Genomic DNA, 24,609 nt, shown 5'->3' on the forward strand with positions numbered 1-24,609 from the left:
TGTCCTGTCCTTTCTATTTAGCTAGAAGTGGCCTCCTTTGCTAAATTCTCATTTCAGTCTGTGTATGTTTTTTCCCTCTCCTCTCACAGTCAATATTTGTGGGGGGCTGCCTGTTCTTTGGGGATTTTCTCTGAGGCAAGATAGTTTTCCCTTTTCTATCTCTAGGGGTAATTAGTCCTCCGGCTGTGTCGAGATGTCTAGGGAGCGCTAGGTACATTCCACGGCTACTTCTAGTTGCGGTGTTAGGTTCAGGGTCTGCGGTCAGTACAGGTACCACCTTCTCCAGAGGACGTCCCATGCTGCTCTTAGGCCACCAGATCATAACACCCCCCATAGAATATAATGTAGCCTCGAATAGAATATAATACAGCCCACCTCCCCACAGAATATAATGCAGCCCCATCAAAGAGTATGATGCAATCATCCCACATAAAATCTAATGCAGCCTGTTGTGAATTTGGATTCTGGGCTCCCCCGGTGGCTACTGGTGGAATTGAACTTGTGACATCATCTTCCCTGTTCACCTGTTCTGATTAGATCTGGGTGTCGCTATATAACCTGGCTTCTCTGTTAGATGCTTGCCGGTCAACAATGTTATCAGAAGCCTCTCTGTGCTTGTTCCTGCTCCCAGACATCTACTAGATAAGTTGGACATTCGTCCATGTTTTGTTTTTGTATTTTGGTTCCAGTTCACAGCTGCAGTTTCGTTACTGTGTCTGGAAAGCTCTTGTTGATCAGTAATTGCCACTCTGGTATTATGAGTTAATGCCAGAGTCCTAAAGTAATTTCTGGATGTGTTTTGTTAGGGTTTTCTACTGACCATGAAAGTATGCTTTCTGTCTTCTGCTATCTAGAAAGCGGACCTCAAATTTGCTAAAACTATTTTCCTGCTGCGTTTGTTGTTTCATCTCATATCACCGCCAATATATGTGGGGGGCTTCTGTCTCCTTTTGGGCATTTCTCTAGAGGTGAGTCAGGTCTTATATTTCCCTCTGCTAGCATTATTTAGTTCTCCGGCCGGCGCTGGGCATATAGGGATAAAAAGTAGGACATGCTACCTGGCTACTTCTAGATGATGCGGTAGGTTTAGTTCATGGTCAGTACAGTTACATCTTCCAAGAGCTTGTTCCTATAGAGGCTTATGCTAGTTCTCTGGCCATGGAGATCATGACAGTTTGACCGGCCCACTAAAGGGTTAAAATCCTTGGCTGAGAAAGGAGAGAAATAAGAAGTCTGCTGAGAGTTTTTTTTTTTTTTTTTCCTCTGTGCTCTTAATTGGATCACTTGCCAGTCTGTCTATGCTGCAGTCTTTCTTTTTTTTCTCTCTCCTTATAATCTTTGAATGGCTTTGTGTTCACCTGTTAATAATGGATCTTCAGAGTGTAACTGCAGGTTTGAATAATCTCACCACAAAAGTACAAAATTTGCAAGATTTTATTATTCATGCTCCGGTATCTGAGCCGAGAATTCCTTTGCCGGAATTCTTCTCAGGGAATAGATCTAGCTTTCAGAATTTTAGAAATAATTGTAAGCTATTTTTGTCCCTGAAATCTCGTTCTGCTGGAGACTCTGCACAGCAGGTTGGGATTGTGATTTCCTTGCTCCGCGGCGACCCTCAAGACTGGGCTTTTGCATTGGCACCAGGGGATCCTGCGTTGCGCAATGTGGATGCGTTTTTTTTGGCCTTGGGCTTGCTGTATGAGGAACCTCATTTGGAACTTCAGGCAGAAAAAACTTTGATGTCCCTATCGCAGGGGCAAGATGAAGCTGAAATTTACTGCCAAAGATTCCGTAAATGGTCTGTGCTTACTCAGTGGAATGAGTGTGCCTTGGCGGCTACTTTCAGAGAGGGTCTCTCTGATGCCATTAAGGATGTTATGGTGGGGTTCCCTGTGCCTGCGGGTCTGAATGAGTCCATGACAATGGCCATTCAGATCGATAGGCGTCTGCGGGAGCGCAAACCTGTGCACCATCTGGCGGTGTCCACTGAGAAGACGCCAGAAAGCATGCAGTGTGATAGAATTCTGTCCAGAAGCGAGCGGCAGAATTTTAGACGGAAAAATGGGTTGTGTTTCTATTGTGGGGATTCTACTCATGTTATATCAGCGTGCTCTAAGCGTACTAAAAAGCTTGATAAATCCGTTTCCATTGGCACTTTACAGTCTAAATTTATTTTGTCTGTGACCCTGATTTGCTCTTTGTCATCTATTACTACTGACGCCTATATCGACTCTGGCGCCGCTTTGAGTCTTATGGATTGGTCCTTTGCCAATCGTTGTGGGTATGATTTAGAGCCTTTGGAAACTCTTATTCCTCTGAAGGGGATTGACTCCACCCCATTGGCTAATAATAAACCACAATACTGGACACAAGTGACTATGTGTATTAATCCGGATCACCAGGAGACTATTCGTTTTCTAGTGCTGTATAATCTACATGAGGATTTGGTGCTGGGATTGCCATGGCTGCAGTCTCACAACCCAGTCCTTGACTGGAGAGCTATGTCTGTGTTGAGCTGGGGATGTAAGGGGACTCATGGGGACGTACCTTTGGTGTCCATTTCATCATCTATTCCCTCTGAAATCCCTGAGTTCCTGTCTGATTATCGTGACGTCTTTGAAGAACCCAAGCTGGGTTCACTACCTCCGCACCGTGAGTGCGATTGTGCTATAGATTTAATTCCGGGTAGTAAATACCCAAAGGGTCGTTTATTTAATCTGTCTGTGCCTGAACATACTGCTATGCGAGAATATATAAAGGAGTCCTTGGAAAAGGGACATATTCGTCCATCGTCATCTCCCTTAGGAGCCGGTTTTTTCTTTGTGTCAAAAAAAGACGGCTCTTTGAGACCATGTATTGATTATCGGCTTTTGAATAAAATCACGGTTAAATATCAATACCCATTGCCGTTGCTGACTGATTTGTTTGCTCGCATAAAGGGGGCCAAGTGGTTCTCTAAGATTGATCTCCGTGGGGCGTATAATTTGGTGCGGATCAGGCAGGGGGATGAGTGGAAAACCGCATTTAATACGCCCGAGGGCCACTTTGAGTATTTGGTGATGCCTTTTGGTCTTTCTAATGCCCCTTCAGTCTTCCAGTCCTTTATGCATGATATTTTCCGCGATTTTTTGGATAAATTTATGATAGTGTATCTGGATGATATTCTGATTTTTTCGGATGACTGGGACTCTCATGTCCGGCAAGTTAAGAGGGTTTTTCAGGTTTTGCGGTCTAATTCTCTGTGTGTCAAGGGTTCTAAGTGCGTTTTTGGGGTTCAGAGAATTTCCTTTTTGGGATATATTTTTTCTCCCTCTTCCATTGAGATGGATCCTGTCAAGGTTCAAGCTATTTGTGATTGGACGCAGCCCTCTTCTCTTAAAAGTCTTCAGAAATTTTTGGGCTTTGCCAACTTTTATCGTCGATTTATTTCTGGTTTTTCGGATGTCGTTAAGCCATTGACCGATTTGACTAGACAGGGTGCTGATGTTGCTAATTGGTCCCCTGATGCTGTGGAGGCCTTTCAGGAGCTTAAGCGCCGTTTTTCTTCTGCCCCTGTGTTGCGTCAGCCTGATGTGACTCTTCCTTTTCAGGTTGAGGTCGACGCTTCTGAGATCGGAGCTGGGGCAGTGTTGTCGCAGAAAAGTTCTGACTGCGCCGTGATGAGGCCTTGTGCCTTCTTTTCCCGTAAATTTTCGCCCGCTGAGCGGAATTATGATGTTGGGAATCGGGAGCTTTTGGCCATGAAGTGGGCGTTTGAGGAGTGGCGCCATTGGCTTGAGGGGGCCAGACATCAGGTGGTGGTATTGACTGACCACAAAAATTTGATTTATCTTGAGACCGCCAGGCGCCTGAATCCTAGACAGGCGCGCTGGTCATTATTTTTTTCTCGGTTTAATTTTGTGGTATCGTACCTACCAGGTTCTAAGAATGTTAAGGCAGATGCCCTTTCTAGGAGTTTTGAGCCTGATTCACCTGGCAACTCTGACCCCACAGGTATTCTTAAGGAGGGAGTTATCTTGTCAGCTGTTTCTCCAGACCTGCGGCGGGCCTTGCAGGAGTTTCAGGCGGATAGACCGGATCGTTGTCCGCCTGATAGGCTGTTTGTTCCTGATGATTGGACCAGTAAAGTCATCTCTGAGGTGCATTCTTCTGCGTTGGCAGGTCATCCTGGAATTTTTGGTACCAGGGATTTGGTGGCAAGATCCTTCTGGTGGCCTTCCCTGTCACGAGATGTGCGAGGCTTTGTGCAGTCTTGTGACGTTTGTGCTCGGGCCAAGCCTTGTTGTTCTCGGGCTAGTGGATTATTGTTGCCCTTGCCTATTCCTAAGAGGCCTTGGACACACATCTCGATGGATTTTATTTCAGATCTGCCTGTTTCTCAGAAGATGTCTGTCATCTGGGTGGTGTGTGACCGTTTTTCTAAGATGGTTCATTTGGTTCCCCTGCCCAAATTGCCTTCTTCTTCCGAGTTGGTGCCCCTGTTTTTTCAAAATGTTGTTCGTTTGCATGGTATTCCTGAGAATATCGTTTCTGACAGAGGAACCCAATTTGTGTCTAGATTTTGGCGGGCATTTTGTGCTAGGATGGGCATAGATTTGTCTTTTTCGTCTGCTTTTCACCCTCAGACTAATGGCCAGACCGAGCGGACTAATCAGACCCTGGAGACATATCTGAGGTGTTTTGTGTCTGCTGACCAGGATGATTGGGTTGCTTTTTTGCCATTGGCGGAGTTCGCCCTCAATAATCGGGCCAGCTCTGCCACCTTGGTTTCCCCGTTTTTCTGTAATTCGGGGTTCCATCCTCGATTTTCCTCCGGTCAGATGGAATCCTCGGATTGTCCTGGAGTGGATGCGGTGGTGGAGAGATTGCATCATATCTGGGGGCAGGTGATGGACAATTTAAAGTTGTCCCAGGAGAAGACTCAGCTTTTTGCCAACCGTCACCGTCGTGTTGGTCCTCGGCTTTGTGTTGGAGATTTGGTGTGGTTGTCTTCTCGTTTTGTCCCTATGAGGGTCTCATCTCCTAAGTTTAAGCCTCGGTTCATCGGTCCGTATAAAATATTGGAGATTCTTAACCCTGTTTCCTTCCGTTTGGACCTCCCTGCATCCTTTTCTATTCATAACGTTTTTCATCGGTCGTTATTGCGCAGGTATGAGGCACCGGTTGTGCCTTCCGTTGAGCCTCCTGCTCCGGTGTTGGTTGAGGGTGAGTTGGAGTACGTTGTGGAAAAAATCCTAGACTCCCGTGTTTCCAGACGGAGACTCCAGTATCTGGTCAAGTGGAAGGGATACGGCCAGGAGGATAATTCTTGGGTCACTGCATCTGATGTTCATGCCTCTGATCTGGTTCGTGCCTTTCATAGGGCCCATTCTGATCGCCCTGGTGGTTCTGGTGAGGGTTCGGTGCCCCCTCCTTGAGGGGGGGGTACTGTTGTGAATTTGGATTCTGGGCTCCCCCGGTGGCTACTGGTGGAATTGAACTTGTGACATCATCTTCCCTGTTCACCTGTTCTGATTAGATCTGGGTGTCGCTATATAACCTGGCTTCTCTGTTAGATGCTTGCCGGTCAACAATGTTATCAGAAGCCTCTCTGTGCTTGTTCCTGCTCCCAGACATCTACTAGATAAGTTGGACATTCGTCCATGTTTTGTTTTTGTATTTTGGTTCCAGTTCACAGCTGCAGTTTCGTTACTGTGTCTGGAAAGCTCTTGTTGATCAGTAATTGCCACTCTGGTATTATGAGTTAATGCCAGAGTCCTAAAGTAATTTCTGGATGTGTTTTGTTAGGGTTTTCTACTGACCATGAAAGTATGCTTTCTGTCTTCTGCTATCTAGAAAGCGGACCTCAAATTTGCTAAAACTATTTTCCTGCTGCGTTTGTTGTTTCATCTCATATCACCGCCAATATATGTGGGGGGCTTCTGTCTCCTTTTGGGCATTTCTCTAGAGGTGAGTCAGGTCTTATATTTCCCTCTGCTAGCATTATTTAGTTCTCCGGCCGGCGCTGGGCATATAGGGATAAAAAGTAGGACATGCTACCTGGCTACTTCTAGATGATGCGGTAGGTTTAGTTCATGGTCAGTACAGTTACATCTTCCAAGAGCTTGTTCCTATAGAGGCTTATGCTAGTTCTCTGGCCATGGAGATCATGACAGCAGCCCCCATAGAATATAATACAGCCCACTTCCCCATAATATATAATGTAGCCCCATAGAATATAATGCAGCCCCCCATAGTACATAACACAGCCTCCCCCATAGAATATAATATACCCCCCATAGTATATAACACAGCCTCCCCATAGAATAGAATATACCCCCACAATAGTATATAACACAGCCTCCCCCATAGAATACAATATACCCCCATAGCATGTAGCAAAGCCCGCATAGTATATAGCTCAACCCGCATAGTATATAGCACAACCCGCATAGCAGATAACACAGCCCACGTACTAGTATACAACACAGCCCAAGTAGTAGTATACAGCACAGCACACACAGTAGTATATAGCACAGCCCACACAGTAATATACAGCACAGCCCACGTAGTAGCATACAGCACAGCCCACTTAGCAGTATACAGCAGAGCCCATGTAGCAGAATACAGCACAGCCAAAGAAGCAGTATACAGCACAGCCCACATAGCAGTATACAGCACAGCCCATGTAGTAGTATACAGCACAGCCCACGTAGTAGTATACAGCACAGCCCACTTATCAGTATACAGCACAACCCACATAGTAGTATATAGCACAGCCCACATAGTTGTATACAGCACAGCCCACATAGTAGTATACAGCACAGCCCACTTAGCAGTATACAGCACAGCCCACATAGTAGTATATAGCCCAGCCCACATAGTAGTATACAGCACAGCCCACATAGTAGTATACAGCACAGCCCACTTAGTATACAGCACAGCCCACATAGTAGTATACAGCACAGCCCACATAGTAGTATACAGCACAGCCCACATAGTAGTATACAGCACAGCCCACATAGCAGTATAGAGCACAGCCCACATAGTAGTATATGGAGTGCCCCACGGGCAGTGGGGTACTCAGTACCGGGTCCTTCAGTTCTCAAGGGGGATGTCACGGTGGCTGACCCGGTCCGTGGCCCTCGGAGGTCCATTATAAAAAGGGGGGAAAGGTTTTTAAAGGGGAAATGTTCATGACGCCACCTGTGGTATTCGGTCAGGGTGACCGATGCTGCTTAGGGGTCCACTGGGGTGATGTTATGGCAGCTAGATGGTATACCTTCCCACAGGTGAAGTATGTCCCCAGGGCTTCCCAGTGTGTAGATGGTGGATGGTGTGAGGCGCAGTGAAGAGCGAGGACACAAGGTTGCAGTCTCTTTACCTTTACTGAAGGCTTCAGCATCCACAGTCCAGAGCACCAGATCACAGGGCAGGCAGAGTCTGGCCAGTTTGGAGGCAAATCCAGAGTCCCCTTATCCAGGTGGAAATCAGTAGCCTTTCTCTAGCGCCTGGGTGTTGTAGTACCTTATTGCTGAGCCTCTCATAAGGTCCTCACAACTGTTGTAGATGTTCTAGATGTTGTGTCTCTCTCTGTCCCCCAGATGGATAGGACAAACCCGTATGACCGGTGGCGTGAGGCTTTTTACAGGGACTCTATCATGCCCCAGCCTCTCTTGGGTGCCACCTTGCCTCCTGGGTATAGGGCGGGCAGGTAACTTGGAATTAGCTGTCCTGCTGGTCTCTGGAGCAAGGCATAGAGAACTGTTGATCCCTCGATGTTCCGGCTACCGGGATCCTGCGCCTCAGAAGGAGGCAGCCTGTGTAGGGCAGAACTCCTTCTGGTTTCCTCTCATTTTGCTATGACTTCTTCTCACTCTCTACAATGCAGTTCTCTTTCAATGTCTCGTTCTTAGGAACTGCCGCCCATGGGGCAGGTGCAGCTCCGTGGCCTCTGTCTAGGCCTCTGACAGGATCCCACCCCTTTCAGGGACCAACTCCCTGAGCGGAGCTCAGGCAGCAACTAGCTGGGAGAAGCCCAGCCAGCATCTGACTAACACTTTATCCAGACCACCAGTTTTACCTATATGTGAAGAGTGCCCTAATCAATAGGAGCATAGCTCTCCCTGGTGGACTGGAGTGTGAAGTGTGTTGTGTGTTGGTGTTACCTGGTAAAGAGATCTCCTTTATTGCCTCCAAACGTAACATCACTCCGCCCTAGAGGAGAACAACATTACTGCAACGACCAGGCCCCTGGGGCGCTGCATATACTGCACAGCCCACATAGTAGCATACTGCACAGCCCACATAGTAGCATACAGCACAGCCCACTTAGCAGTATACAGCACAGCCCACATAGTAGTATACAGCACAGCCCACGTAGCAGTATACAGCACAGCCCACATAGTAGTATACAGCACAGCCTACGTAGCAGTATACAGCACAGCCCGCATCTTTCTTTCCCCTCCGAGAATGGCCCCACAGTCCAGTAAAAAAAACACACACTCCTCACCTCTCCTCGTAACCGCGTTGCTCCCTGCTCCTGTCTTGGCGGCTGCCACTGCACTGCCTGGCATACAGTGAGTGCGCGCGCACCCGCAGTGTCAGAGGCAGAGCGGGGAATGATGGGAGAGGGTGCATCAGCAGACGTTCTCTCCTCAATCATTGCATTCAAGTGTACCGGCGTCATAGAAGCCGGTATAGTTGAATGCGGCGGCGGCGCTGGTGGGGGGGTGAGTAGACGTGCTGCGGCCCACTACTGGCACCGGCCCTTCTGGCATTTGCCAGAAGTGCCCAATGGCCAGTCCGGCCCTGATACTGAGCATAAGGGGCTGTGGGGCCCTTATACTGTGTACAGGATGGCTGAGGAGCTATCATACTGAGCATAGGGGGCTGGGGGCCCTTATACTGTGTACAGGATGGCTGCGGGGCTATCATACTGAGCATAGGGGGCTGTGGGGCCCTTATACTGTGTACAGGATGGCTGCAGGGCTATCATACTGAGCATAGGGGGCTGTGGGGCCCTTATACTGTGTACAGGATGGCTGAGGAGCTATCATACTGAGCATATGGGGCTGTGGGGCCCTTATACTGTGTACAGGATGGCTGGGGGGCTATCATACTGAGCATAGGGGGCTGTGGGGCCCTTATACTGTGTACAGGATGGCTGCAGGGCTATCATACTGAGCATAGGGGGCTGTGGGGCCCTTATACTGTGTACAGGATGGCTGAGGAGCTATCATACTGAGCATATGGGGCTGTGGGGCCCTTATACTGTGTACAGGATGGCTGGGGGGCTATCATACTGAGCATAGGGGGCTGTGGGGCCCTTATACTGTGTACAGGATGGCTGCGGGCTATCATACTGAGGATAGGGGGCTGTGGGGCCCTTATACTGTGTACAGGATGGCTGAGGAGCTATCATACTGAGCATAGGGTGCTGTAGAACCTCATTCAGCATATAGAGGGGCTGTAGGGCCATCATGCTGCATAAAGAGGGACAGTGGACCATCATTCTGCATATAGGATGGCCGTGGGGCTATCACAAGGGCGGATATATCATTGCTGCAACCTATACAGTTGCACAATGGCCCAAGAGATAAGGGGTCCATTTCCTTCTCCAAGGCAGGTGGAAGTTTGCATTATGATGAGTCATTGGACTGCAATTGGGCTGACGGAAAGTGCAGCCTCCGTGCCCCAGACAGTTTCTGCCAAGAGAGCTATTTGCTGCTGCTGATGCTGCTGCTGCACCTGGACTAATTGCTTCACAAGGTCCTCCATAGTTTCTGACTGTTTGCTATGCTGATGCTGCCTTTACCCAGGACATACAGACTTTATCCCACTTGTTATGAACTGGTGGTTTAGGAGCAACATGGGACGTGCTCTGGAGGAGGTGGTACCTGTACTGACCGCAGTTCCTGAGCTTAACACAACGCTAGAAGTAGCCGTGGGATGTTCCTGTCACTCCCTAGACATCTCGTCACAGCCGGAGGACTAACTGCCCCTAAAGATAGAAACAGGAAAGCTATCTTGCCTCAGAGAAAAATCCCCAAAGGAAAGGACAGCCCCCCACAAATATTGACTGTGAGTGGAGAGGGAAATGACATTCGCAGAATGAAAACGGTGTAGCAAAGGAGGCCAGTCTAGCTAGATAGATAGAACAGGACAGAATACTGTGCGGTCAGTATTAAAAACTAGAAAAATCCACCACAGAGTTTACAAAAATCTCCACACCTGACTAAAGGTGTGGAGGGTAAATCTGCTTCCCAGAGCTTCCAGCTTAACTGAATAAATCCATAGTGACAAGCTGGACTAGAAAAAACATAGAAAGTGCAGAAAGATTAAGTCCACAACAAGTGGACTGCAAAGAACAAAGCAAGGACTTATCTTTGCTGAACTGGTCAGAATATCAGGGAAATCCAAGCAGAGATGTGAATCCAACCAGGAACCATTGACCACTGGCACTGGCTGAAGGATAGAGCCAGGATAAATAGCCGAGCCAGAATAAACGATCAGTGGAAGCAGCTGCTGACTGCTAAATCCAAGGAGCAGCAGTTCCACTTAAATCCACCGGAGGGAGCCCAAGAGCAGAACTCACAAAAGTGCCACTTACAACCACCGGAGGGAGCCCAAGAGCGGAATTCACAACACCCACTATCATCTGTGCTTCTTGGATTCAGTGCCTGCATCCAAAACATTAAATATAGAGATTTACTCGCTTTTAGGCAGCTGGTAGCATTCACACAGGCACATAGTTTCTTGGTCAAACATGGAGGTTAATTTAAGTGCATAATCTTCAAGCAGACTGGAAACAGCCTTTCTCTGGCATAAAAGAACAAAATAAACAGTCCATATACAGGCACATGTGGTCTCTCCGGTTCAGATAAGTGTCCCACCTGTCTATCAAGTTCTGTGAGAGCGACATGCACAAAGAGGTCTTCTCAACTCTCTTCCCAGACACAGATCACTGTCTATCACCTATGCGGCAATCCTGGCACTTCACCAGGCTCTGTTTAGTCTTGTACAGCTCCCAGCAGAATCTCCACACTGCTCAGTCCCCAGCACACTGCACACCAAGTGAACCTACTTCCTGCTTCTAGTAAAGAGCTATGCAGGTGTCTCTAATCAAACCCTGCAGAGTTGGGATTTGACGCTGTCCTACCTGGCTTTACTAAAACATATATTTGTCAGAGTATACAGGGTCACAATGTATATGCAGCCATACATTTAATGACAGGGGAGGGACATAGCCCCATAGCAATTAGAACTTTTGCTATGGGGCTCCATGATTTCTACGTATGTCCCTAATTATCCCTATATAAAAATGCCAAGTTTGTGTCAATTGAAAAAAAAAATGACATTTTCGTAACCCCGTTCACATGCTGAGCAACAGGATTCTGCTTCTATTTATTGCAGTCTGATTCAGGACAGGCAATAGAGTGATGTAATTGCGCCACCCGATGTCTTCCATGCATTTCCCCAGGGTTTATCTGCGCTTGCAACCTTTGCAACATTATAGTCATGAAATAACTTTTTTAGACTTTATTTTATCTAATTGTTTTTATACTATTTGTCATCATTGTATTTTTCCATAGGCATGAGGCGGATGTGCAACACTTTAAAGTCATAAGAGACAAGACAGGACATTACAGCTTGTGGTCAGAAAAATTCAAGTCACTCAACAAACTTGTTGAATATTACAGGAACGTGTCCGTCTCCCGGCAGAAACACGTTTTACTTCAGGTAGAAGGTTATTCCCAATCACAGGTAAGAAGTGCAAGATGACTTGGCAACATACATAGATGAATATAATAGAACGTATGTAACATAATAGAGTTTATATAATACATTGATAAGATATTGTGATCAATGTGATTCAGAAATCCAATGCCGGTATACAGCGCCCAGCGAGCGGGGAGCAGCACATCTCCTTAGTACAGACTCTATCTCTGTGCCCATAGCGGCTGTTACTTTAGCACAGACCCATGCAGTTCCATGCATTACAGAACCGGCGGTAATACTCCATTGTCTGTTAGTTCTTCATTGCAGGACATCTGCAATTAGGATTCTCTCTGTAACATGATATGCTACCAACAGAGGGCAGCAAAGACCAGACAATTTATGAACTATTACACTTGATTTCAAAAGTGTCTCCTATGTAAAGATGCAATCAATGTACATATGTTCCTAACACTTCCCTTGGTGACATAAAAGCTCCTATCACAGGTAAAGCCTAGGGAATTTCATCTCTATACTTGCCTTTAAAGGGGTTGTCCAGCAGGTGTGGATATAAAATTGGTGCAACCTGTGCCCAAGAGATAAGGGGGCCCTCATCCGCTTCCAAAGCAGGTGCAATTTTGCATTATGAAGGGCTATTAATATGAAAGGGCCCATATATTGTTCTTGCACAAGGGTTCTCTTTTGCCTTTGTTTGCTCCTCTTGTCCAGACTTGTGATACTAGTATCTCACCTTTGGAGCAGCACACTGTCTCAGTGGTTAGTACTGTACGGTGGCTCAGTGGTTAGTACTGCAGCCTTGCAGCGCTGGGGTCCTGGGTTCGAATCCCATCAAAGAAAACATCTGCAAGGAGTTTGTATGTTCTCTCCGTGTTTGCGTGGGTTTCCTCCAGGTTCTCTGGTTTCTTCCCACATTCCAAAGACATACTGATAGAGATTCTAGATTGTGAGCCCCAATGGCGACGATGATGTCTGTAAAGCATTAGGTGAAAGTGGCCTTACTCAATGTAAGTGTATTGAACAAGGTTGGAAGGTGGCCAGAAGTATACAAATCGCACACTTGCAGTCACATGACCACCCGCTCCTGGCGCCAGTGATGCTCACTGTGTGCAGTGCATGCAATGTGAAGATTCTCAAGTCTGCAGTCACATAGGAGTGACAGCAGACTACTAGCCAAGGGCAGCACAACCCCTTTAATAACAGCTGATCGGTGCAGGTGCTGTGTGTTGGACCTCCACTGTCCTGATATTGCTTCCCTATCCTGAAAACGTGGCCGTGCATGCACATACTGACACTGCCAAGCCGGAACAAAAAGCTCACAGTGCTAGAGCTGAGCGTGCATACACCGATCCTCCTCCCCTGTCTGATGTAAAATGATCTATGGAGATGTAGTGAGCAAGAGACCTCAGAAGGAGGAAAGAGGATGTGTGCGCAGCTGCTCGGCTCCTACAGTGTCACTATGTGAATTCAAGGCCAGGTTTGCAGTTCAGGCAACGCTCGTTCAAGACCAGCAAGCCCTGATCAACAAAGTGGGTGGGGTGGAACGGTGCACTCAGCACGTGGTCACAGGAAGAGTGCACCGAGCACCCTCATTTGCATAATGAATAAAGATTGTGTCCTAGATAGTATCTAAGAAAACTAGTCTTTAGAAGCCAAGTCCCATACCTGACTATCTGCTTAGTTTCAATTTGAGGATTGGGTGTGACAAACTCCCTTTAACCCCTTCACCCCCAAGGGTGGTTTGCACGTTAATGACCGGGCCAATTTTTACAATTCTGACCACTGTCCCTTTATGAGGTTATAACTCTGGAACGCTTCAACGGATCTTGGCGATTCTGACATTGTTTTCTCGTGACATATTGTACTTCATGATAGTGGTAAAATTTCTTTGATATTACCTGCGTTTATTTGCAAAAAAAATGGAAATTTGGCAAAAATTTTGAAAATTTTGCAATTTTCCAACTTTGAATTTTTATGCCCTTAAATCACAGAGATATGTCACACAAAATACTTAATAAGTAACATTTCCCACATGTCTACTTTACATCAGCACAATTTTGGAACCAAAATTTTTTTTTGTTAGGGAGTTATAAGGGTTAAAAGTTGACCAGCAATTTCTCATTTTTACAACACCATTTTTTTTTAGGGACCACATCTCATTTGAAGTCATTTTGAGGGGTCTATATGATAGAAAATACCCAAGTGTGACACCATTCTAAAAACTGCACCCCTCAAGGTGCTCAAAACCATATTCAAGAAGTTTATTAACCCTTCTGGTGCTTCACAGGAATTTTTGGAATGTTTAAATAAAAATGAACATTTAACTTTTTTTCACAAAAAATTTACTTCAGCTCCAATTTGTTTTATTTTACCAAGGGTAACAGGAGAAAATGGACCCCAAAAGTTGTTGTACAATTTGTCCTGAGTACGCCGATACCCCATATGTCGGGGTAAACCACTGGGCGCATGACAGAGCTCGGAAGCGAAGGAGCGCCATTTGACTTTTCAATGCAAAATTGACTGGAATTGAGATGGGACGCCATGTTGCATTTGGGGAGCCCCTGATGTGCCTAAACATTGAAACCCCCCACAAGTGACACCATTTTGGAAAGTAGACCCCCTAAGGAACTTATCTAGAGGTGTGGTGAGCACTTTGACCCACCAAGTGCTTCACAGAAGTTTATAATGCAGAACCGTAAAAATAAAAAATCATATTTTTTCACAAAAATTATTTTTCGCCCCCAATTTTTTATTTTCCCAAGGGTAAGAGAAGAAATTGGACCCCAAAAGTTGTTGTACAATTTGTCCTGAGTACGCTGATACCCCATATGTGGGGATAAACCACTGTTTGGGCGCATGGGAGACCTCGGAAGGGAAGGAGCGCCGTTTGACTTTTCAATGCAAAATTGACAGGAATTGAGATGGGACGTCATGTTGCGTTTGGAGAGCCCCTGATGTGCCTAAACATTGAAACCCCCCACAAGTGACACCATTTTGGAAAGTAGACACCCTAAGGAACTTATCTAGAGGTGTGGTGAGCACTTTGACCCACCAAGTGCTTCACAGAAGTTTATAATGCAGAACCGTAAAAATAAAAAATATTTTTTCACAAAAATTATCTTTTCACCCCCAATTTTATATTTTCCCAAGGGTAAGAGAAGAAATTGGACCCCAAAAGTTGTTGTACAATTTGTCCTGAGTACGCTGATACCCCATATGTGGGGTTAAACCACTGTTTGGGCGCATGGGAGAGCTCGGAAGGGAAGTAGCACCGTTTGACTTTTCAATGCAAAATTTACAGGAATTGAGATGGGACGCCATGTTGCGTTTGGAGAGCCACTGATGTGCCTAAACATTGAAACCCCCCACAAGTGATACCATTTTGGAAAGTAGACCCCCTAAGGAACTTATCTAGATGTGTTTTGAGCGCTTTGACCCACCAAGGGCTTCACAGAAGTTAATAATGCAGAGCCGTAAAAATAAAACAAAAATTTTTTCCCACAAAAATTATTTTTTTAGCCCCCAGTTTTGTATTTTCCCGAGGGTAGCAGGAGAAATTGGACCCCAAAATTTGTTGTCCAATTTGTCCTGAGTGCGCTGATACCCCATATGTGGGGGGGAAACCACCGTTTGGACGCATGGAAGGGCTCGGAAGTGAAGGAGCGCCATTTGGAATGCAGACTTAGATGGAATGGTCTGCAGGCGTCACATTGCGTTTGCAGAGCCCCTAATGTACCTAAACAGTAGAAACCCCCCACAAGCGACACCATGTTGGAAAGTAGACCCCCTAAGGAACTTATCTAGATGTGTGGTGAGTGCTTTGACCCACCAAGGGCTTCACACAAGTTTATAATGCAGAGCCGTAAAAATAAAACAAAAATTTTTTCCCACAAAAATTATTTTTCAGCCCCCAGTTTTGTATTTTCCCGAGGGTAACAGGAGAAATTGGACCCCAAAAGTTGTTGTCCAATTTGTCCTGAGTGCGCTGATACCCCATATGTGGGGGGAACCACCGTTTGGATGCATGGGAGGGCTCGGAAGGGAAGGAGCGCCATTTGGAATGCAGACTTAGATGGAATGGTCTGCAGGCGTCACATTGCGTTTGCAGAGCCCCTAATGTACCTAAGCAGTAGAAGCCCCGCACAAGTGACCCCATTTTGGAAACTAGACCCCCCAAGGAACTTATCTAGATGTGTTGTAAGAACTTTGAACCCCCAAGTGTTTCACTACAGTTTATAACGCAGAGCCGTGAAAATAAAAAATCCTTTTTTTTCCCACAAAAATTATTTTTTAGCCCCCAGTTTTGTATATTCCCAGGGGTAACAGGAGAAATTGGACCCCAAAGGTTGTTGTCCTATTTGTCCTGAGTACGCTGATACCCCATATGTTGGGGTAAACCCCTGTTTGGGCACACGGGAGAGCTCGGAAGGGAAGGAGCACTGTTTTACTTTTTCAACGCAGAATTGGCTGGAATTGAGATCGGACGCCATGTCGCGTTTGGAGAGCCCCTGATGTGCCGAAACAGTGGAAACCCCCCAATTATAACTGAAACCCTAATCCAAACACACCCCTAACCCTAATCCCAACAGTAACCCTAACCACACCTCTAACCCTGACACACCCCTAACCCTAATCCCAACCCTATTCCCAACCGTAAATGTAATCTAAACCCTAACTGTAACTTTAGCCCCAACCCTAACCCTAACTTTAGCCCCAACCCTAACTGTAGCCTTAACCCTAGCCCCAACCCTAGCCCTAACCCTAACCCTAATGGGAAAATGGAAATAAATACATTTTTTTTATTTTTCCCTAACTAAGGGGGTGATGAAGGGGGGGTTTGATTTACTTTTATAGCGAGTTTTTTAGCGGATTTTTATGATTGGCAGCCGTTACACACTGAAAGACGCTTTTTATTGCAAAAAATATTTTTTGCCTTACCACATTTTGAGAGCTATACATTTTCCATATTTTGGTCCACAGAGTCATGTGAGGTCTTGTTTTTTGCGGGACGAGTTGACGTTTTTATTGGTAACTTTTTGGGCACGTCACATTTTTTGATCGCTTTTTATTCCGATTTTTGTGAGGCAGAATGACCAAAAACCAGCTATTCATGAATTTCTTTTGGGAGAGGCGTTTATACTGTTCCGCGTTTGGTAAAATTGATAAAGCAGTTTTATTCTTCGGGTCAGTACGATTACAGCGATACCTCATTTATATCATTTTTTTATGTTTTGGCGCTTTGATACGATAAAAACTATTTTATGGAAAAAATAATTATTTTTGCATCACTTTATTCTCAGGACTATAACTTTTTTATTTTTTTGCTGATCATGCTGTATGGTGGCTCGTTATTTGCGGGACAAGATGACGCTTTCAGTGGTACCATGGTTATTTATATCTGTCTTTTTGATCGCGTGTTATTCCACTTTTTGTTCGGTGGTATGATAATAAAGCGTTGTTTTTTGCCTCGTTTTTTTTTTTTTTTCCCTTACGGTGTTTACTGAAGGGGTTAACTAGTGGGCCAGTTTTATAGGTCGGGTCGTTACGGACGCGGCGATACTAAATATGTGTACTTTTATTGTTTGTTTTTTTATTTAGATAAAGAAATGTATTTATGGGAATAATTTTTTTTTTTTTTTCATTATTTTGGAATATTTTTTTTTATTTTTTTTTTACACATTTGGAAATTTTTTTTTAAACTTTTTTACTTTGCCCCAGGGGGGGCCAATACAGATCGGTGATCTGCCAGTTTGCATAGCACTCTGACAGATCACCGATCTGAGAGAAGTGCAGGCTGCTTCACAGTGCCTGCTCTGAGCAGGCTTCTGTGAAGCCACCTCCCTCCCTGCAGGACCCGGATCCGCGTCCATCTTGGATCCGGGTCTGGAGCAGGCAGGGAGGGAGGTAAGACCCTCGCAGCAACGCGATCACATCGCGTTGCTGCGGGGGGCTCAGGGAAGCCCGCAGGGAGCCCCCTCCCTGCGCGATGCTTCCCTGCACCGCCGGCACATCGCGATCATGTTTGATCGCGGTGTGCCGGGGGTTAATGTGCCGGGAGCGGTCCGTGACCGCTCCTGGCACATAGTGCCGGATGTCAGCTGCGATAGGCAGCTGACACCCGGCCGCGATCGCCCGCGCTCCCCCCGTGAGCGCCGCCGATCGCGCTGGACGTACTATCCCGTCGGTGGTCATACGGGCCCACCCCACCTCGACGGGATAGTACGTCCGATGTCAGAAAGGGGTTAAAGGGGTTGTCCCCCTTTAGCACAACAGTCTGCAGTCACTTTATGTGACTGCAGACTTTTGAATCCTGACATCGCACACATAATGCAGAATCAGGAGTCCTTGGTACCGACAGCAAAACCAAGGGGTCATATGATGACATGTATGCATTACTCCCAGAGGCAGGACAAGTGCTGGGGAAGAAATTAGCATATGATAAACTACACATTAAAAGTACATTTTTAAAAATATAGAACAAATAGTAAGGAACATAAAGGAAATGATCAAAATACAGAAATCGCCTTGTAAACCTGCTATCGTAATGGGGAGACCTTACAGGATGCCTTTAAAAATAAAATACGGGCTTTAATTGGTTGCTGGGGCATCAGAGACAGTTTATTTTTATTTCAGGCAGATTTGATAATTAGTCTTGTTTGTTTTATTACAAATATAATAGAAAAGACAGAAGATTTATCAAAACTGGGGCACACAAAAAAGTGGAGCCTGTGCCCATAATAACCAATCAGATTGCCTTTTATCATTTTGAAAAAGACCTTTAAAAATTAGACGTGCAATTAAGCGACACATTTTACTTACACCAGTTTTGATAAATATCCCCCATTATCTATAGGGCAAGGAGTCTACAGGAGGGGATCCCCTGATGGTGCCATGTTTTAGGAAACCATGAGGTTTAGCACAGGCGATTACTTGCTTCTGGGGTTTATCACTTTTTTGTTTTATTTAAGAAGAAAAAATGTACATAGATGTATAGATAGATGTTGGATCTCCAAGTGTTAAAATAATAATGTTATGAATCTGGTTTATCTGCAGTAATAAAGGAAGCAAAGTATAAAATATATTAGTAACACTACTGTGATTTATGGCAAGTAATCACTACTTAGATTCCAGTCCAGTTTCCTGCACACTTTCAGTTCAGTCCATGCTATACAGCTTTAAGTGGGTTGTCCCTTTAAAAAACAAACTGCTTTATTCACCCTTCCCAGGTCCTGTGATGAGTCTCAACCGCTGCTCTGGATCAGGATATGCCATCTACACAGGCAGAGCTGCTGAACTCACTGATTGGCTGCAACGTTGTCAATAGGACGCCAGTGTGGCAGACAATAACAGGCAGCGGCAGAGACTCGGCACTGGTCCTGGGGAGTGTGAGTAAAGCACTATGAGTTTGTATTTATTTATTTATTTTACAAAAACTGCACCTAGGGCCCAGAATTTTATGAACGGGGTCATCCTTTTTATATGGTCGGTGCAAATGACAGTCAGTCTAATAAAAGTCATCACCCGTTAGATTATACATCGAACTTTATTGAGGAAACCTCCCTATGATAACAGTATAATCTCCAAAATGAATAAAAACTCAAAATGCACTGCTCCAAATTATTAGGCACAGTAGAATTTCTAAACATTTGATATGTTTTAAAGAACTGAAAATGCTCATTTGTGGAATTTGCAGCATTAGGAGGTCACATTCACTGAACAAAAAAGCTATTTAACTCCAAAACATCCTAACAGGCCAAGTTACATGTCAACATAGGAACCCGTCTTTGATATCAGCCTCACAATTCTTGCATCCATTGAACTTGTCAGTTTTTGGAGAGTTTCTGCTTGTATTTCTTTGCATGAAGTCAGAATAGCCTCCCAGAGCTGCTGTTTGGATGTGAACTGCCTCCCACCCTCATAGATCTTTTGCTTGATGATCCTCTAAAACATGACTCCTCCACCTCCTTGCTGACGTTGCAGCCTTGTTGGGACATGGTGGCCATCCACCAACCATCCACTACTCCATCCATCTGGACCATCCATTGTTGCTCGACACTCATCAGTAAACAAGACTGTTTGGAAATTAGTCTTCATGTATGTCTGGGCCCACTGCAACCGTTTCTGCTTGTGAACACTGTTTAGAGGTGGCTGAATAGTAGGTTTATGCACCACAGTAAGTCTTTGAAGGATCCTACACCTTGAGGTTCGAGGGACTCCAGACGCACCAGCAGCTTCAAATAACTGTTTGCTGCTTTGCAATGGTATTTTGGCAGCTGCTCTCTTATTCTACGTTCACATTAGCGTTCGGCGCTGCAGCGTCGGGCGCCGCAGCGTCGCCGCATGCGTCATGCGCCCCTATATTTAACATGGGGGCGCATGGACATGCGTTGTGCTGCGTTTTGCGACGCATGCGTTGGGTGCAGAAAACGCAGCAAGTTGCATTTTTTTTGCGTCCAACTTTCGGCAAAAAAGGACGCATGCGTCGCAAAACGCAGCGTTTTAGCGTGCGTTTTGTTGCGTTTTTGTTTGCGTTGTGCATTGCGTCGCCGACGCTGCGGCGCACAACGCAAATGTGAACGTAGCCTTAATCCAATTAATTTGTCTGGCTGAAACCTTCCTCATTATGCCTTTATCTGCATGAACTCTGTCTGTGCTCGGTTTCAGTCACAAATCTCTTCACAGTATGATGATCACTCTTAGGTTTTCGTGAAATATCTAATGTTTTCATACCTTGTCCAAGGCATTGCACTATTTGATGCTTTAAACCTGTGGCCTGCTTAATAATGTGGAACATCATTTTTAGGCCATGTTCACACGATCCTTTTTTTGATCCTTTTTTTTTCAGGTCCTGATTTTGGAAATCCGCAGTGCAAAACTGCACTGCTGATTTTCCTGCGGATTCCTCTGCGGGTTTCTCTGTGGGTTTCCAACTGCAGTTTCCTATTGGTGCGGAATCCGCAGCAAGAATGGACATGGTCCTTCTTTTTTTCCGCAGAAAATCCGCGCAGATTTTCCAGGGGAAAAAAGGATCGTCGGCACAGCGGGTTTTGTTTTCCATTGGGTTACATTGTACTCTAACCTGCATGGAAAAAGGATGCGGATCCGCAGATGCAATTCCGCTGCGGATCCGCAGCAAAAACCGCACCGTGTGAACATGGCCTTAAGTAGTTTTCCTTTAATTAGAATCACCTGGAAAACTAATTATCACATGTGTTTAAGATTGATTTCAGTGATCCATTGAGCCCTGAGACACAATACCATCCACGAGTTTATTTGAAAAACAAAACAATTAAATCTTTATGACACTTAAATCCAATTTGCATATTACTTTGGAACACGGTGTATATAGTAAAGAGATAGTGTAATAAATGAAAATATAAGAAATTAAAAAACGAGCTACGGAACACAGTTGAAGTTCTCAAAACAATATCTAGACCCAGCTAATATTGTCAGACATTATGGCTCAGCCATACAAGAACTGCAATAGCAGCAATATGTTAGTAATACATGCTGTGGAACTATAAGTCACAGCATTCCCATCTACATGAAAAAGTTTATGTGCACATGACTGCATTTACCATTATTCTCACAGACAACTCGGACCCTTAATCCTATGAGATTGTTTGGCGCAAGTGGTGGAGACCACGCAGATCCATCTGCTAAGAGGTGTATGCAGAACGCAAGGGAACAGTTTGAACAGAACAATTATGCTATGAGGCTGGAATCACAAATCGTGAGTAACCAGAAGTGTCTCCATACGCTGCATTAATGTACTGCAATAACGTCTGTAGGGTTTAGATATATTTCAACTATAACAATGCATGAGAATGTCAAATGCTGAGCTAACAGCGTCTGCTTCGTGTATGGAGCAATCATCAACCATACTGTATTTGCTGGAAAACATAGTCTCAGTTAAAGAGTAACCATTGTTTTATTCATTTATATATTTATTTATTTAAAAAATCAATAGTACACATGAAAATGAGTATCTTATCAGAGAAATCTGCTTTTTTTCTCCTCCTGGACTGGTTGTACACATTGAATTCATGGGTAAAATCTGTATTCAGTGAAGATCGACTTTGTCCGTTACTGAGATAGGAGATGACAATTGGTGCTTTTAAACTTCCATGGAGAGGGAAGAGGAGGGAGAAGGTAGAGGCAGATGCACATTTTGCTGTAAATGACAGTTACTGTTCTTCATTGAACTTTATGAGCACCAACTGTCATCTCCTATCACAGTAATGCGAAAAGTCTGTAGTTTCTGAAGACAGAGTTTACCCCTGAATTGAGAACGTTGAGAATGAATGATCAGTTCAGGAGGAGAAAGAAGCAGATTTCTCTGATAAGATATATTATCAGTCCATGTTGATAAGAAACTTTGTAACATACCTTATCAGAGAAATTATCTTGTTTCTCCCCCAGGACTCATCATTCATTCTCAAAAATCTCAATTCACTGGTAAAATCTGTCTTCAGTGAATACAGATATTTCCATTACTGAAATAGGAAGTGACAGTTGGTCCTTATAAAGTTCTATAGAGAACTGTAACTGTCCCTTCAGAAAAACTAACAGTAAAATATCTATGTCTGCCTCTAGCTCCTCCCTTCCCTCTCCATAGAATTTTAAAAGCACCAATTGACCTTTTCTATCTCAGTAATGGAAAAAGTCTATCTTTACTGAAAACAAATTTTACCCATCAATTGAAAGTGAACGATCAGTCCAAGGGCAGATTTCTCCGATAAGACATATTACAAAGTTGCTTATTTTTATGTGTGTTATTGATTTATTAAACAAAAATTAAACAATGATTACTCTTTATGTTTTCCAGGGCTCCGCAACAAGAAACAATTAGTTTTAATCCCCTGGGCTGGATATAGTTTGTAAAGTGTATTTTTCAATGTGCATTATTTTACATACAGTGTTCTTCTAGTATATTAGAAAGCTGTTTATAGTATATAGGGAATATTGCGTGTACATGTTATCTATGTCTGGGGGGAGCTTTAATTCTGAATTATTATTGATATAGAAATATTAGTAATTATCAGCACTTTGAGAGCTGGATTTCATCTATACGTTTTATTTACTTACATTGCATGTTTGGTATTTGCGGTTTGTCAGCGCTTTTATTGTTGAAGGGATTTTAGGCATCTCCCATTTTTGTTGATGGTTAGTTGGTACAGATGTGACTATTTTATCTCTCCTTACAAGGCTTCATCACCACCACCAAGACGACCTCGGCGGGTAAAAGCTCTTTATGACTTCACAGCCTTAGAGTCTGATGAACTAAGTTTCGAAACCAACGACATCATTGAAGTGATAGAAAGCGCTAACGATTCGTGGTGGCTGGGAAAGCTGGGAAAGAGGACAGGCCTCTTCCCCACCAACTATGTGACCAGCATCGACCGATGACGGCAGAACGTGTAAAGAACCGAAACATTCCAGGGGCTCAACCGATCGGTTTTGTGCTGATATACTGATTGCGCCAACAACAGAGTAATACCCACTTCCAATCTGCTTTCAATGGGTCATATTTATTGGGGACATAATGCCCCTGTGTTCACTAAAATCTTTTTTTAACGTTGCCAACTTTCTGCTGTAATTTGGAAAAATAAAATGGATTGATATTTAAGATTTCTTTCCTTGTGTCTGCTATGTTCTGGGTTTTACACACATGAATTTTGTTCAATATTTTGCTCTCTAAGATTTAAAGGGAATATGTCATAGAAAATGACCTATTGTCTTTTAACTGACCTGAGATATAAGAGAATAACCTCCCCATACAGGTCACAATCCAGCAGCTGTCGGCTGTACACTATAGCTGACAACTTGCTGCATCAGCCACGATCAGTATTTGCACCTTCCATATCTGTTGAACCCCTTAGATGCTGCTGTCAATTGTGACTACATCATATAAATGGTTAACAGAGTGTGGGGGCTTCCTTTTTATCCAAATTGGTGCCCTCAGATCATGATTGTGTGGTCCTGATGTTTGCAATGACAATTCACAACCAAATAGCGGCCTTAGCGTCTGACTGCTGTTGTAACCTGTTCAGAAGTTAGCGGCATTTAGGTGGTAAAAATACACTTTTTCATTTGTGTCATGTCACTTTGCATTAAATCCTGAAAATCACCTGAAGGGTTAATAAACTACCTGACTACAATTTTCAATATGTCAGGGGTTGTTGTTTTTAAAATGGTATCACTTTTGGGGGTTTCCAATATATAGGACCCCTAAAGGCACTTGAAACATGGATAAGTCCCTAAATAACTACATTTTGTAAATTTCCTTGAAAAAATGAAAAATTACTGCTACATTTTTAAACCTCCTAAAATGCTAACAAAATAAAAGAACATTTTACAAATGGTGCTGATGTAAAGCAAACATGTGGAAAATATTATTTCTTAATGCTTTTCTGTGGTATAACTATCTGGATTAAAGGGATAATCATTCAAAGTTTGAACATTGCTAATTTTTTTACATTTTTCTCAAATTTCTGGGTTTTTTTTAATAAATAAACACAAGCATATTGACCTACATTCACCATTATCATAAAGTATAATGTGTCACGAAAAAATAATCTCAAAATCACTGGGATTTGTTGAAGCGTTCCAGAGTTATTACCACATAAAGTGACACTGGTCAGATTTCAAAAATTTGGCTCCATCATTAAGGGGTTAAATTAAGTCTCTATGTTTTACCATATATATTTAGTAAAAAAAAAGTAGAAATTTTGCAGTTTTCACACTGAGCCACTGGGGCTATTCTAAAATTATACTTCCTGTTGTGTCAGGAAATTCACATGTACATTAGCCGCAATGATCAGACACTGACCCTATCTCTTATATTAAAGTGTCTAATGAGCGTGTGCAAAGGTCATTGTGAAGGGAGGGAGA

General features: G+C 44.2%; 1 protein-coding gene across 6 annotated transcripts in view; it reads left to right on the forward strand.

The window, feature by feature from the left end:
• The window catches only part of GRAP2 (GRB2 related adaptor protein 2), a 378,673-nt gene extending 355,335 nt beyond the window's left edge, over positions 1-23,338 (forward strand). For all 6 annotated transcript variants that reach the window (XM_077278043.1, XM_077278040.1, XM_077278045.1 and 3 more), the window contains 3 exons: positions 11,574-11,745; positions 21,308-21,448; positions 22,924-23,338. In XM_077278043.1, coding sequence (XP_077134158.1) covers positions 11,574-11,745; positions 21,308-21,448; positions 22,924-23,124 — 514 coding nt within the window. In that variant the 3' untranslated portion in view covers positions 23,125-23,338. The remainder of the gene's footprint in view (positions 1-11,573; positions 11,746-21,307; positions 21,449-22,923) is intronic.
• The last annotated feature ends 1,271 nt before the right edge of the window (positions 23,339-24,609 follow it).

Source organism: Ranitomeya variabilis, chromosome 8 (genome assembly GCF_051348905.1).
Source record: "Ranitomeya variabilis isolate aRanVar5 chromosome 8, aRanVar5.hap1, whole genome shotgun sequence".
Lineage (NCBI taxonomy): Eukaryota > Metazoa > Chordata > Amphibia > Anura > Dendrobatidae > Ranitomeya > Ranitomeya variabilis.